This window comes from Trachemys scripta, chromosome 5 (assembly GCF_013100865.1).
Source record: "Trachemys scripta elegans isolate TJP31775 chromosome 5, CAS_Tse_1.0, whole genome shotgun sequence".
NCBI classification, from domain to species: domain Eukaryota; kingdom Metazoa; phylum Chordata; order Testudines; family Emydidae; genus Trachemys; species Trachemys scripta.
In genome coordinates, this window is record NC_048302.1 from 90501768 (window position 1) to 90517380 (window position 15613).

The 15613-nt window shown below is 38.2% G+C and overlaps 1 protein-coding gene across 14 annotated transcripts in view; it reads left to right on the plus strand.

Annotated features, from left to right (window-relative positions):
• The window catches only part of FRYL (FRY like transcription coactivator), a 394573-nt gene that overhangs the window by 133883 nt on the left and 245077 nt on the right, over nucleotides 1–15613 (plus strand). For 13 of the 14 annotated variants that reach the window (XM_034771653.1, XM_034771656.1, XM_034771654.1 and 10 more), the window contains one exon: nucleotides 12488–12687. In XM_034771653.1, coding sequence (XP_034627544.1) covers nucleotides 12568–12687 — 120 coding nt within the window. In that variant the 5' untranslated portion in view covers nucleotides 12488–12567. Of the gene's footprint in view, nucleotides 1–11597; nucleotides 11617–12487; nucleotides 12688–15613 lie in introns of those variants that run through there. The other variant, XM_034771657.1, reaches the window with a different exon arrangement.

A 15613-nucleotide genomic window follows, 5' to 3' on the forward strand; every position in this document is an offset into this window, starting at 1 on the left:
ATTCAAAAGAAAAGGCCAATATACGATATAACCTTCACTGCTTTAGAGTGCTTCATGATTAGGGCCCTACCAAATTCATGGCCATGAAAAATGCATCACAGATTGTGAAATCTCATCTTCTCTCATGAAATCTGTTTTTTGTGTGTGTGCTTTTACACTATACTATACAGATTTCACAGAGGAGACCAGCATTTCTCAAATTGGGGGACCTGATGCAAGAGGGAGTTGCTGTGGGTTCGCAAGGTTATTTTGGGGGCGGGATGGGGAGGAGTGTGTGACGATATTGCCACCCTTACTTCTGCACTGCTGTGGCGGGGTGCTGTCTTCAGAGCTGGAGGCCCAACCAACAGCCACCACTCTCCGGCTCCCCAGCTCTGAAGGCAGTGCAGAAGTAAGGCAATACCATACCATGCATCCTCACTTCTGTGCTGCTGCTGACGGCAACTTTGTCTTCAGAGCTGGGATCCCAGCCAGCAGCCGCTGCTCTCCAGCTAACCAGCTCTGAAGGCAGCGCCACTACCAGCAGCAACGTAGAAGTAAGGGTAGCAGTACTTCAATCCCCCCACAATAACCTTCTTTTTGAGTCAGGACCCCTACAATTACAATACAGTGAAATTTCAAATTTAAATAGCTGAAATCATGAAATTTACGACTTTTAAAATCCCATGACCATGAAATTGACCAAAATGGACTGTGAATTTGGTCAATTCATGGTCTAGCTATTGTGGAGTTAAGCGCTTTTTCCCAAACAGGGCAGAATCAAGTGCTCACTGTTAAGTTACAGAATTTTGTTTTATTTATTTATTATACTTTTCATTTTGATGGCATTTCCTTTGCTGACAGCTCAGTGTGCTGTTGCCTGTGAAGTATGACTCATGTTGCTGCTTGCTATTGCTGTGAAATGTTTTTGTTTTTTTTTTGGTTAATGGGATATTTGTTTTTTCAAAGTTACATTACACAGAGTGGTATGCAGTTGTCTGCTTCTTTCCTCTCCTTGATTTCATTTTCTGTAGTGGCACCATAGGCGTAGTTTGACTTCTATATTTGAGGAGGCAGTTCCAATCAGGCCAGTAGGGCTGCATGTGGTAGGGAAAATTCCATGCCTACCCGAGGTTTGCAGTTTGAGGGGCAATGTGCCCCTCCCCCCGCTTCCCCTGAATTACACCCATGAGTTGCACTGAGAGTAACATTTTGGTTACATATCACAGGGGTCTTCAATTCCACTTGTTTAAAATAGCATCAAGGTAAAACTTATTATACAAGTTAATCTAGATGGACTAGTCTGAATAATATAAATTATTGTTAAATTATGAAGTGGTTTAAAGATTTGTTTAAACATTTATTTAAACTAAGAATTTTAGAAGTTTCCTCTGCTTTTCTTTTGTCAGAATCTTGCAAAAGAATAGTTTTTAAAATTAATGAATATAGTCAGGCTCATGCTGCTCTATAAGAGGTGTTTCCTTCTGGCTTCAAAACAAAACACAGGGAAAATATTTATATGTGAGTAATAATGAGCCTGAGCACTAGATACTTTTCGAAAATACATGGTGCTACACACTATTAAAGTATTATTTTTTATTAAGCATTTATGGGATCTGATGTTTAGAATTAATTGTCTCCTATGTTTCACATTATTTCAAAAGTAAACACAGCATGCAGGTTGTAAAGGTGACATACAAGTTGATTTAATCAGTTCGCACAGTCATAATTGGTAGAATTCCCCAAATTTGAATTGTTTGTGATTTCATGTTATCCTCTTTTGCCACCAAGAAAGTAGGCTACCTATGCATGCTATTTAAAACTACTACCTCCCCAGACAATCATAGTATAATAAATGGCAAGTTGTCAGAATCGCCAGGTGGCTGGCTGAGGCAGGAGCACATGCAGGCTGGAACGGGGTATGGCTAGCATGGAAATAGGCAAAGGATGGAGTTGGAGAGGCTGGAACAGGAGCAAGGGCAGTCTATTGAAATTTCTGGCAATACTGTCCCTGGCCAGGTAGTGACACTGAGCAGGCTGGAAAGGCTCCTTCCCTTAGGAGCCTATATACTGGCTTTGGGATCACCTGTGGCTTGGCTGAATCCTGATAGAATTGCATGGGGGAAGACCTACAGATAATTGCCTCTGATAACTCATCACACTGTCTGACTCAGGGATGACTTACCAGGTTTAAGTGGGTTCAGGCTCAGATAACTCATCACATCACCCCCCCCCCAAAGATGCCTATAAAGACGTCTTTGGGCCTAGTTTGTCGGGATATGACCAATGGTGTTCCTGAAGTAGGTGATTGGGTGTATGTATGTTGCCGACTGGCTCCCACGAGTGATCATCTGAACCAGAGTCTTCTCAGTCAACGAGGTTTGTGGGCTTCCCTTGGAGTCTAAGATCTGTCTCACCAGGTATTCTTCTTGCCCTTGGACCATGAAGGGAGAAGGAGGTGGCTGTATATGTCCAGGGGAAGAGTCATTGTACTTGGAACACTGGATGCACCTTCATCATATTGGATAGTTGGAGTTTGAAGGCCACCAGATTAATCTGTTGGAGGACCCAGAAGGGGCTGAGATATGAGTAGTCCAGCTTCCTTGGAGGCTGGGTGATGTCTAGGTGTTGTTTTGAGACCCACACTTTATTCCCAACTGCAATATAAGGGATGTGCTGCTGATGGAGGTCTGCTTTGGTGCGGATGATGTATTTTAGAATGCCTTTTATCTTTGAAGTACTTCATAAAAACTAGTTTAACACTAATTAAAATATTTCTCTGCATAGTCAAAGGGCCTGGATAAGTACTCCATGTCATGTTGTTTTACCTGGTCAGGGATTTGTTTAATTTTGTTGTTGTTATACATTTATATTATAGTAGTATGTAGAGGATGCAGTCATGATTGGGGCCACATTGTACTGGATCTGTACATTTTTATTTAAGCTTACTTTATTACGTTTTATCTTAAATTAAAATGACTATAAGTGCAGTAACAATTACTGCAGATAAACAAAAATTCATTCAATGTGCTAGAAGGGCCAAATGCATATACATACATTTTATATAAACAAAAGTTAATACAGTAAACACTGGATATAATGTGCTAATTAAGTAGGTGTGAGGCTGAGGACATGGTTAAATTTCAGAGTCCTGGAAGTAGGATTCTGAGCTGTTGATGAGCATAGGCTGACAAGGAGAACTTACTTTTTTAGACAGTGTTTTGTATTATAAGCCTTGAAGAGAAAGGTCAGAGGGAAACTCCAAAAGGTTAACGTCAGAGTTCCTGAAATTCTCAAATTTCCTGCCACAGGTCTATCTCGAGAAACGTAAAAATGTTTTCATGAACAGCTCAATGTGACCTCCTTCTTGTGATCAGTTAGGTATTCAGTATTGCCAGCTCTCATGAGTTTGTGACTACTGGTTTTACATTTTTTTTCTTTTTTCCCCCCTCATGAAAACATAATGAAAGGCTGCCAACTTACGAATTTTCTTTTCTGAAAAATGCTGAACATCTCCAATTACTGTCAAAGGGGATAAAGACAGCAAAATGGCTTCCATTTCTCTACAGTCTATCTGCATTTGGAAGGAAAGCTGGTCTTAATAAAACTGGTTGCAATGCCCCCCATTTTCAATGAGATTGAAGCCATTCCTACAGGCAAAATGGCTGCCAGTCTGTGGTTCAAGGGGCTCGTCTACTTGGGATCCAGGTAGAGGAGAAGCCCTGGATGGCAGTGAGGCAGGGAAGGAAGGGAATTCAGACAGTAATAGGAAATTTTTGGCAGTTCCCCATCTTAGAGGAGAGAAGAAGGTAGGTGGAGTCTCCATCTGAGCAGCCAAGAAGAGTTTTTATATGCATTAAAGGTTGACTTTTCAACCTGAAATTATTTCTCACACATAGCCAGAAGAGAAGAGGGGAGTTAAAAAGTCAAAAGACAGACTAGAAAACATGGTTTGATATTTATAAAAACTCATGATTGGCCTAACTAATCTCATGATTTTCTACGCTTTGACTCATGATTTTTGATCTTTAGAGGTTGGCAATACTGGCTATTATACATGGGAATAGCCAAGAGGACTGCTCCCATTAATGGGTTCTTTATATTTCTGCCTGCCTGGTCATAAGACCTGATCAGGCATGGGTCCGGAATCAGCAAGGTACTCAAGCCCATTCCTATCTTTAAGCACGTAGTAGTTCCATTGAAATTAGTGGGATTAATCATGGACTCAAATATATTACTGAATTGGTGCTGTACATGGTAGAAGGAGACTGTAGAGTAGATAAGGATGCTCACAAATCTTCATATTAAAGGTATTGCCTCATTTTGCTCTTACAAGATCTTGATTAAAATATAAACTGATAGCAAACACTAACATTTTAATGGTGTATTTCTTAAGTTTAATATATAACAATTTAGCTTTAAGTTTTAACTTACAAATAGCATGCCTTGCCTTTTGATCTTAAGGGTATATTGTATGTTTAGTTATCCTTTATATTTTTACTGTTCCCTGAAATTATCTAAACAATTTGGAGTGTCCCTAGCAACCAAAACAATGCTGTTTTACAGATACTTTCTACAGCACTACAGGGGCACTTGCTCAGAGATTTCCCACATAGCAGCTCACAATGTTAGATCATGAAAACAGAATGAACAAACAGGACATTGTTTAAATGAATAATGTTCAGTGTGTTCAAAGAACTGTGAATGTAGTATTTTGTTTTTGCACTATTGTGAGTGATAGTTTTAGTTCCAGATTTCATTCTGTAGTATGTAATACTTTTAAACACATTTGGTACCTGACATAACTTTCTCCTTATTTTAAGAGTATCAGAGAAATTTTGTAGTTATCATTGGTAGAATCTGATCAATGTAGTAGCACAAGCAGTAATTCTTGCTAGGACAAGAGATGTACTTTTGGTAGAAGGACAAAAAATGACAAATTTGGAATTGGAACAAAATTGTAGCCAATATTTTGTTTATCATCGTGTAGTCTGTTGCATACTTGGCCTTTCATATGAAGTATTTTAATATATCTTAGATAATGAGTTACCCAGAATGGCATGCAGTTTTTAAAATTTGGTTGCAGCAGAGCTATAGAGAGAGGGATTTATTACTTCTCTTATAATGAGATGCCTTTGAATATACAGTTTAAAATCCATATTTTTGCAGTCATATCAAATTTAAATTCATGACTTTTATTCAATACTAAATGAATACCATTTAATATAAATATCTGAAATAATCATCTGCTTAACACAAATAAGAAATCTAGTAATAGATTATAAGTTAATCTTAGAAACTGTTGTATTTATTATTAATAAGCAGACACACAGACTCCTGCCTCCTCTTCTCCCCTAAAATTTTAATAACTTGTTATTTATTAGCTTTTCATAACACATAGAACATAAATATTACTATATCTGAGGTGAGAACCAGCAATATGAACCATTACCAATGTCATACATTTTGGGATCATCAGTAGTTACTGTAAATTGCATTGAGATTTTTACTGAAGATAGGATAATTGCATTCTCGATGTAATCTTAAAAGAAAGATGTTGCTGTCATCTGTAGGCAAACATTTAAAAATGTTGCATTTTGAAATGTCCATTTTTCTTCTCACATTTGTTGGGTTCCCCAAGCTGAACAGTCAAAGTCACCAAAAATTCCAAATTGACGCATGCGTTCAGGTAATATCTTTGACCCAAGTTCCTTTTGATATTTTAAAAGTTAAATCAATAAGAGATATTCCCCCTTATTCATGATACATTAATTGAGCAATGCTACCAGAACTAGTGGACATCAGAACAATAGGCAGTGTCCTAGTATCTGTCTTACCAATGCTGTATGAAGAGGTAAAATCACCTCCTTACTCCTATCATTACTCCCTTGTTTATACTGTATGGCATACAATGAATAAAGCATGGGAGCCTATATTAAACCAGGAGAATTATACTTAGCAGTGCTTCATTCTCTGTACACCATCCAGATTGCACACTGAATAGGAGAAGGATGTATTCTGTCATTTTATTTGAACTAATAGATCAATAATTAGAGATAATCTCCAAGTCAGGACTTTGAGATTCTGTTCCTGGCTCTGACATTAACTTGCTGTGTGACTGAAAGTCACTTAACCTGCCTATGCTTCCATTTTAAATTATTGTAATATTAAGTACTTTCCAGGAGTGTTGTAAGGCTACTCAGTTTTTGAAAGCAACTTTAAAATTGTCTCAAAAGTCACTATATTAATATAAACTATAATAAAGCTTTTGATACGTATGCACATCAGAACTCAGTTTCTTCTCTACACCTCTCATTTCACAGTGTACAAAACATGTATACCTTTTACAAGTCAGTTCCTATGCAGCTGTTCTGGCTGTTAGAGAACTGACTGAAAGGTAACACAACAACAAGCTCCATGCCTCATGTTTCTAAACTAATAAGGTTTTAAACTTTTGAGTGCAAAGGAATGTTTCAGTTCTGCTTCTGTTAGTTCTTTTGAAATTCATATGTATTTTGAGAATCATTTTCAAAATATATTCTCGTAAATTTCAAAACAAGGATTTGGTCCTTTTAATGTGCCTTTCATTTACAACATATTTCAAAGGGGAAGGATCTTCATTCTGTCTTTGCATTTAGTTCCTGTAGCAGATGGAATCGTTAGGAGCTTGGAAGTTCTTTTTTAAACAGTTGCAAGGAAAAAAAGGTTCCAAGAAATAATAGCTTGATTATATAACTAAGAAAAATCAAACTGAACACTTCCAACAAATGATTATATTCTCCTTTGAGAAGTGCCAGGTTTTAGGGAAAAAAATGCCCCTGGTACTTTGAATTTTCTGGAGAATAACGTCTGTTAGTGCCACTTATCCTTCTTACATGATGCAGAGTTCTGAGTTTATAAAATGAGGGGAGAATGGCCCCAATTGCCCATAATTTCGTTTTGACCATTGAAGGTGCAGTGAGTTCAGAGCATGGTTGGTACCCCTGATGTTTCTATTATGATTATGATTATTTCCCCCTTGGAGGAGCGGGGCACTGTAGGTGCTATTTCTTTTTATTTAGTCAGTTTTTGTTTGAAAAAACAATAACAAATGTTATTGTCCATGCCATACCCATGCATCGTTGTAGGCCCAGGCCTCTTTAGTTGCTTCCCTTTCCCCTAATTTTGCTCCCATTAGGCTGATTTTCCTCCCCGCCCCTCCCGCCATTGAAAAGATATTCTTTGTATCTTGAGTCTTTGGGAATCCTTCCACTTAATATTGTAATAATAATGTCCATTAGACACCCATGTTTGGTTCCTCTAGTATTGGGGAGAAAGTTGCAGTGCTGACGTGTTAGATCTGATAGTCTTCTCCAGCTGAAACACTGGGAGAGCTACCTCAAATGTCTACTTATGGTGACATCTCTTCAGTCATTATTGACTTCAAGAAGCAACTGGATTGTTGAGGTCTGTTAGCCAAAGTGACTTTAGGCCTGGCAAAAGCAGTCTAACAGTCCCAATCCCCACTCTTGTCTGGCTTGACAGTTCAGTACCAAGTGTCTAGCACCCTTGATGACCATCTGTACTCTGAAGCTCCACTCATAAAATGTAGCTTCAGCAATTCTTTGCTGAGGCTAATCTGGTCCTGGTTGAAAAGGAGTATGAAAGTAGTTGTCTGGAGCCCTAGAGTACTGAACTATGCTAAGAGAGCTCAAGGTTCGATCTTGGCATGGGTGTCTTGCCATCCAGATTTATTTTCTGGCTAGAAGGAGAAATGAAGGCACAGTTCTGATAGGTCTTTTCTCTTCCTTCATAGTGAGAGTACCAAAGCTTTAAAACACACTGTCTTCCTGCAATAAAGGTACTTAGGTGAGATATTCCTTGACGTCTCTGTCATTGTAACAGAGGTGTGTGGAGGTTCCAGCAATGGCCCCTGCTCATTCTCCCTTTGACACCATGAGGAGTCAGGAACCAGTTTCAGCTGTGCATCTGTTAGTACTGGTGGCTTCAGCCTAGTAGGGATCTTTCAGTTGTTTCTCCTCTCCTGAAAGAGCCAAAGCTTTGGTGCCCAGAAGTCTTGTTGCTATGGGTATCTGAGCTACAATGATACAGAACATTCAAGAATGCTGGGGGTGGGAATGAGGTGAAGTAGGAATTTGACTGTCAGGAGTTCCCTTCTTACGTCATTTGCCTTCTGCGACACTGCTTACAGTGGGCTGGAGGTTCATTTAACTCACTGCACTATTTAAAGTTTGAGGACTCTACTGGAGATGAAGCCCCACAATCACATCAGTGTTCTGCAGTTGAGATTTATTTATGTAGCCTGTATAGCTTTTTCCCATTAATCAAATCGAAACCTGCCCTAATCCTGACAGACTAAGATTATGTATTACACCAACTCCTAACATGATGCTCAGTGCAGCCTGCTATTTTAGGAAATTGTTTTATTGAAGGAGTACAGCATCCACCATCAGATCACCTCAAGAGCTCTTCACCTATTGGAGAAAACAATAGGAATTTCAGTCAATGGCATAAGCAGTCTCTCAAGCACTCTGTCTTTCATTGTCTGTTCTTCAAGTGGGGTAAACTATAAAGCTTTTCCTCAAAGAGAGTGCAAAATAGTCTCGGATTATATTCTGAGGGAGAGTTGGTCTATACTTCTGTATGTTCCCTATGTATCATTCACATTGTCAATCAGGTCAGGAACCAGGATGTTATTGATAACTCTGGCTTCGGCTTTGCTGTTTTAGTTTTGCTTCCTGGAACTGATGTTGGAACAACAACTGATGTTGGGGCCACAACTGTGGTTGGGGGCTGGGACCAGGGGAAGGTCTGGAGCAGAGCTGGGGGAAGAGGAGAGCTGGGTGGTGCTCCCTCCCCGCCCCCCATGTGGGCTGGCCCAGGCCCTGCTGTGCTCCCCCAAACTTTACTCTCCACCGCCCTAGGGGACACGCCCGACAGTTTGGGGACCACTGCCTTAGAACCATGACATTTGTTGAAAAGATTCCTTAGAGTTTGCTGAAGTAATTTTGCTGGTGATATTGGCATTCTGACAGATTCTTATTCTCTATTAGTGTCAACCTTGTACCTTTCACAAGCATTGAATTAAGAAAAATTCATATGAATAAGTTCTTTGATTTACAGTATAAAGTTAACAACACATTTCTTCTATAGTTTAGTCTGATAAGAATTTATGTAAAATGACCAAGGCCCTTAAAATGAAGATTATAAATTAATTTCCCCATGAATGCCTTTTTTGTTTGGGGGTGTTGAATATTGAATCTCACTAAAAAGTATAGCTGCTGCAACTTGTGTAGTTTTTATTTTGAAGGTCATACACTATTATTTTCCATACTTTAAGCTCTAATTTTTTAGAGGGAAAAAACCTCCCTAATAACCATATAAGCCTAAAAGGGCTTTATTGACATTTATTTAAAGTTTTTTTTTTTCCCATCTGTTCATTTTTAGCAGCGCACTTAAATACTTGAAAATAACACTTCTTTCCTAACAATTTCATCCTTTTTTCTCTCACTTGGCTTATTTTTTCCTCTGAATTTCTAAGAGAGCTGAAATTCACCGTGGTTATTTTTGTTTACTTCATTATTTATGAACTAGCAGTATTTGTTATATAATTCTGGTTATAAGACCAGTTACTTCTGACACAGAACATGGTTGTCATATATATTTTAAAAAGTACTAAATAATTATAGCTTTCAGGAGAGCTTTTAAAATCTTTCTAATAAGAGAGATGTAGTTTGTCTCTATTGAAGAGGTATGTTTGTGTGTGTGCCGAATATTGAATTTATCAAAAAGTTTGCTAATTAGTGTAAGTTTTGTTGATGTATTGTAATGTGAATACTAGTTGAATAGGAAATTGCCTGAGATAGCTTTTCACCAGGCTGTGTGAAATAAATTCGTTATCTGATAATAGTAGCGTAATAAAGCAGTCAGAAGTATGGTTTACATAGAAATGTAACTGACTGAAGTTGGACAGAGTAGTTAGTAGTTGTTGAGTCACAAAGAAAGAAGCTATTAAGTGGGTTACCAAAAAATCTAGCCGCCGTAATAATCAGTATTTTCATTAATGGCTTTGAAGATGAAAAAGAATACACTCTAGTTAAAGATGTGGATGATAAAAAGCTCATAGAATTAATTAACTTGTAGGCAAGAGTTAAAATAAAAATTAAAACTTTACAAAATAAACAAACTGGTCTGAAATATTTAGAATTAGGTTAAATAAAGAATAATTTAGAGAAACTCACATAGGGAGAAATTCACATTAACCCAGTAATTGGTTAAAATACAGGAAACAAAGGGTTAGGAGTAAATGGTCACTTTTCAGAATGGAGAGAGGTAAATAGTGTTGCCCCCCCCAGTGATCTGTAGTGGGACCAGTGATGTCCAACATACTCATAAATGATCTGAAAAAAGGGGTAAACAGTGAGGTGGCAAAATTTTCAGACAATACAAAGTTAAACCCAAAGCAGATTCTGAAGAGTTACAAAGAGATCTCATAAAACTTGGTGACTGGGCAATAAAGTGGCAGATGAAATTCAGTGTTGATAAATGCAAAGTAATGCACATTGGAAAATATAATCCCAACTACACATACAAAATGATGAGGTCTAAATTAACTGTTACCATTCAAGAAAGAGCTCTTGGAGTCACTGTAGATAGTTCTCTGAAAACATCTGCTCAGTGTGCAGTGGCAATCAAAAAATGTTAGAAACCATTAGGAAAAGAGTAGATAAGAAGACAGAAAATATTATAATGCCACTATATAAGTCCATGGTATGCCCACACCTTGAATACTGTGTGCAGTTCTGGTTGCCCCATCTCAAAAAAGATGTATTAGAATTGGAAAAGGTACAGAAAAAAAAAAACAAAAATTATTAAGGGTTTGGAACAGGTTACATGTGAGGAGAGATTAAAAAGACTGGGACTTTTTAGCATGGACAAGACATGGCTAAGGGGTAATGTGATAGAAATCTATAAAATCATGAATTGTGTGGAGAAAGTGAATAAGTGTTTGTTTATTCCATCACATAACACAAGAACCAGGGGTCACCCAATGAAATTAATAGGCAGCAAGTTTAAAACAAAAAGAAGGAAGTACTTCTTCACACAACGCACAGTTAACCCGTGGAACTCATTGACGTGGGATATTGTTAAGGCCAAAAGTACAACTGGGTTCAAAAAAGAATTAGATAGTTCATGGAGGATAAATCTATCAATGACTATTAGCCAAGATGGTCAGGGATGCAACCTCATGCTCTGTGTATCCCTAGCTGGGAGTGGACGACAAGGGTGGTTCACTCAGTTGCCTGTTCTGTTCTTTCCCTTTGAAGCACCTGGCATTGGCCACTGTCAGAAGACAGGATATTGGGCTAGATGGACCATTGGACTGACCCAGAATGGCTTTTCTTAATCAGATGCACAAATACAAAATAAGGATATACAGCTTATGGAATAATAGCAGACAAAAGTTTCTGATCATCACTGAAACTCTGTTGCAAAAAAACAACAAAACCAAAACAAAGATGACTGCTGCCTTGGCATATACTAATAGAATTATTGGGCCAACTTTTTCCCTGGTGAAAGTCTGACTTCAAGGGAATCTTCAGAAAGAAATTTGGCTGATTTGTGCAGACGAGCACTGTAGGGATCTGCTCTATTTGGCGTATAAATGTTAAATAACAATACAAATCTGTGTTAGTATGACCCCATTTGCAATATTGCTTTTAATTTTAGATACAGATATAAACACAAACTTACATTTAGGAGTGTTTGGGGAGAGAAATAAAACTTTGGCAATTCACATGAATGAGTAAAAGTGAACATGACCTATTCATTCTGGAGAATGGAAATCTGACTCTTTACAGATATACAAACGAATGTAATTGGCCGGGGTCAATTATTCTAAACAGTGTAAATAGAGAAAAAAGTAATGGGCTTAGGATGCAGCAGGGAAAACTCAGATTTTTATTAGGAAAAACAGTTTAGCAGTGGCACAAGCTGTCTAGTAATACTAGGGAATTGCTTTATTCAAAGTTTTACTTGGTATCAAAGTATCAGGGATGACTTCGGAAAATTCAGATCAAGGAAGTGCGTCCCACAATGCAGGGAGATGGACTTGATGGCCCTGTAATGGTATCTCCTCATCCAAATAGTTAAGTGATTTTTGGTAACTTCTGAACTGAATCAGATTTGAATTGATGATCCTAGAGGTTAAAATCCCTGAATTCCATTATTGGTCACCTGAGTCATCCAGTCCAGTAACCCTCAACCATTCTGAGTGTCCCTTTCGAGTGATTTTGCATTTCAGTGGTAAAAATGAGAAGTTATATTTTCCTTACTTCCTTATTTGAATCAAATTAATATTATACAAATTTAAAATCTTAGTGGAGGATAGAGGTAATATTTTTCTATTTCTAGTTTCCAGAAGTGCTGTGTGTGGTATGGTGTGCTTAAAACCTTGATGGTCTATAGCTTTATTATTAATTTTGGGCTTTGTTTCTTTTCTCTATAGCCTCAGCACCCACCAGCAGTGTAAATAAACGTAGAGTTTCTCCCAACACCAGTTCCACATTGGAAAAGAGAAGCGTCATCATGTCTAATATTACTGTTGACCCGGATGTCAAACCTGGCGAGTATGTCATCAAAAGCCTCTTTGCTGAGTTTGCTGTTCAAGCTGAAAAGAAAATTGAAGTTGTAATGGCTGAACCCTTGGTGAGTCATTTGTCATAGTAGCCATTAAATTGCTCAAGTTTGTCTGAAATTTAATATCTTACTAGAAATTTATTAAAAAAAAAAGAGATGAATATAGAACAGGAACTGATACTGTAGTTGAAGAATTTTCATAGTGCTTGTCATTTGGAGTGTAGGTGTGAAAAGCCCTGTACCAACAGGGTTGCTAACTGGATTTTTTTTAACTGCATTTCACTGAAACTGTTGCTAAGGATCCATAATACTTATTGACACAAAACCCCTTCGTATTTATACATCCTGTAAAAGTGCATAATGGAACAAAAAAACAATCTTACATTACCACCGCCTAACATTTTTCTTCCTGAAATTCCTTTTGAAGAATGTTTTGAAGATGTATGTTAAAGCTGAATTATTTTTTTCTGAGTAGCAGTGGCACTGGCAGCTGGACAAGAGAGTGGGTGACCAATGTATATTGCAAATGAATTAAAACCCAAAAACCTGTTTAGAGATTCAGATGTGCGGATGTTGAAATAAACAGAACATTTTACTCTGGGGTATCTGGCATTTCTTAATTCCTGTCTGTTTGAAAACTGGTGACCTAATCATCCAATGAAGACTGTGTAGCTGGTTGAGTGACTTGCTTTCTTAAAACTGAACAGAGGATACAAACACACCAAACTGTGGTGGCAGTCTCTATGAGCATGACAGATAAATGTGTAGTGCATCTGTTCTATGGTTACATGGACTTAATCGGAGGCTTGCATTAAATCAAAAATAATACTACTGTTTAAAAAAAAATAATAATAATAATAAAAAAAAGGTGTAACCACCAGAATATATATTCTAGCCTACCATATGATGGTGTAATCTTTTAATGTTCTTGTCTTCATTCAACTCCTTAACTCTCTTGACCCTGTGTTGTTACCTCTTATTTATTGTCCTAATATTTACTAAGGTGGCCTCATGTCATGGTCAGGGAACCTGGCTTTGTTCGGGAAATCCAGTTCTCCTGGGTAGCATTCAGTTGATCTAACTCTGAGAGTCCCTCTTCTTGCAGTCCCCTACCTCATTCACTCCACACCTTCCAGCTTCTGCAACAAGTGAGGCAGGGGTCCTACAGCATCATTTACAGTTCTTACTATTCTGCACAGCCATCCTGTGCACTGAAGAAGGCAGGAATTCTGTGAAGAAATTAGTATGTAATTATGTAATTAAAAATTGCATCATACTACATATGCTGCAGGGAGCTCAATTAAGGTTGCACAGGTAGGGAACTGAGAAGAATTGCCCACACGGAATGTCTTAAGGCTCCTACTATGATTTTTTTTTTATCTCCATTCTTAGATTGAATTATTTCTGTTTTTATGAGCAATAAGGAAAGACCTTTTGCTAATATTTATGATTTTGTAAAGATACCATAGTGATGGGTATGGTGTAAACTTATATCTAGCATGTACTGGTGACAGAACCACCAAGGAAAACAGCATGTAAGAGAAAATAGCTTTTTTTTTCTGATATATAATAACTTTTTGACTTTTTTTTTTGTACAAGACTTGCAATTAAATATTTCCTACATTCCTCACCAGAGTCCTTGATAAAATACTTTTTCTTAAATGAATATTTGTTTTTTCCTAAGGTTACAAGAAAAGGGTAACTATAGTTAATTCCTCTTTGAGTACATGTTAATGTGGATCCCATTGTAGTTGTGCATGCGTATGTGAGATTGGAATTTTTTGAATAGCAGCATCTAGCATGCACCCTGTACCTGTTAGTGCACTTGAGAGAGAACATAAAGGGGTGGAGTGACTTGACCCTCCCTCAGTTTTCTCTTTCCATGTGCAGCAAGATGGAACCTGGGTTGTGTCTGACTTTTCTGCGTCTGATTTTTCAACACTCATTTCAGTGAAGAAATGCTTCTTCTCTTCTCCTTTTCATTAGTTGCTTCATTTTAGACTTTGGGTGTTCCAAAAAGAAAAGTTTGGGGGAGAAGAAGAAAGCAGTTAAGATGGATGGAGGAGGTCCCCCCAGTACAGCAGAGTGAGGTGCTTCACACCTACCTTTAGCTATGGCAGACTCAAAACCCATTGGATTTAAACTCTGTCCTCCCTGTGATGACTTAATGCCTCTCCTAGATGGACATAGCTGTTCTGCCTTGAGGAAGGTCATCTGTCTGTGATGAAATGTGAATTTTTTGTAATACTTTTATGATTCCTATGCATGTCTCAATTTCCCTCTATACTTTGCATTACTACCCAGAGGGGGTAGTCTGAGTCTGCTCTTTGGGCAGAACGCAAGACATAAAGGGTATGTATGTGTACATCAGTCAGTCACTCCACTGTCTGGGACAGAATGAATGGGTTATTAAGGAAGTGACTGGAACCCACTGAAGCCGACCCATATCAATGGAGAATCTGAAAAAGACATCAGGACCCCCCACTGACTAGGATATTGACACTTAGCAACCAATGAAGAGATTTTCCCTCTGCTTCTCAGCAGGAAAGCTGAACAAAGGCCCCTGCTCAAGAACGAAGGACTGAGAGGTGACAGAATGGGGATAAAGAGTTGGCTTTTGGGTGAGGCTGGGCTGGACAAAGGGGTAGAGAGATATAGAGTCTGAAATGAAGTCCATAGCAGCTTGGCTGGCTAATGGCACTGTTTTAGCCAGATGGACTATGTCTAATCCTTTATTTCTCTTTGCTAACTGAAGGACTTCCAGTGCCATGTTCCAGTTGACTAATAAACTCTACTCTGTTTTGAAAACACTTCCTGGTATCACTGCAAATACTTGCTGAGATACATTGATCTCTGAAGAGTGTAAAAATCTCAGAGTAGAAGATTCTCAGTGAGACTGACTGGGCAGAGTTCACAGTGTGAAACGGAAATGCAGGAGCCCATGGGCTCAGTATCTATCTGAGGGTATGTCTACACTACGGGATTAATCCGAATT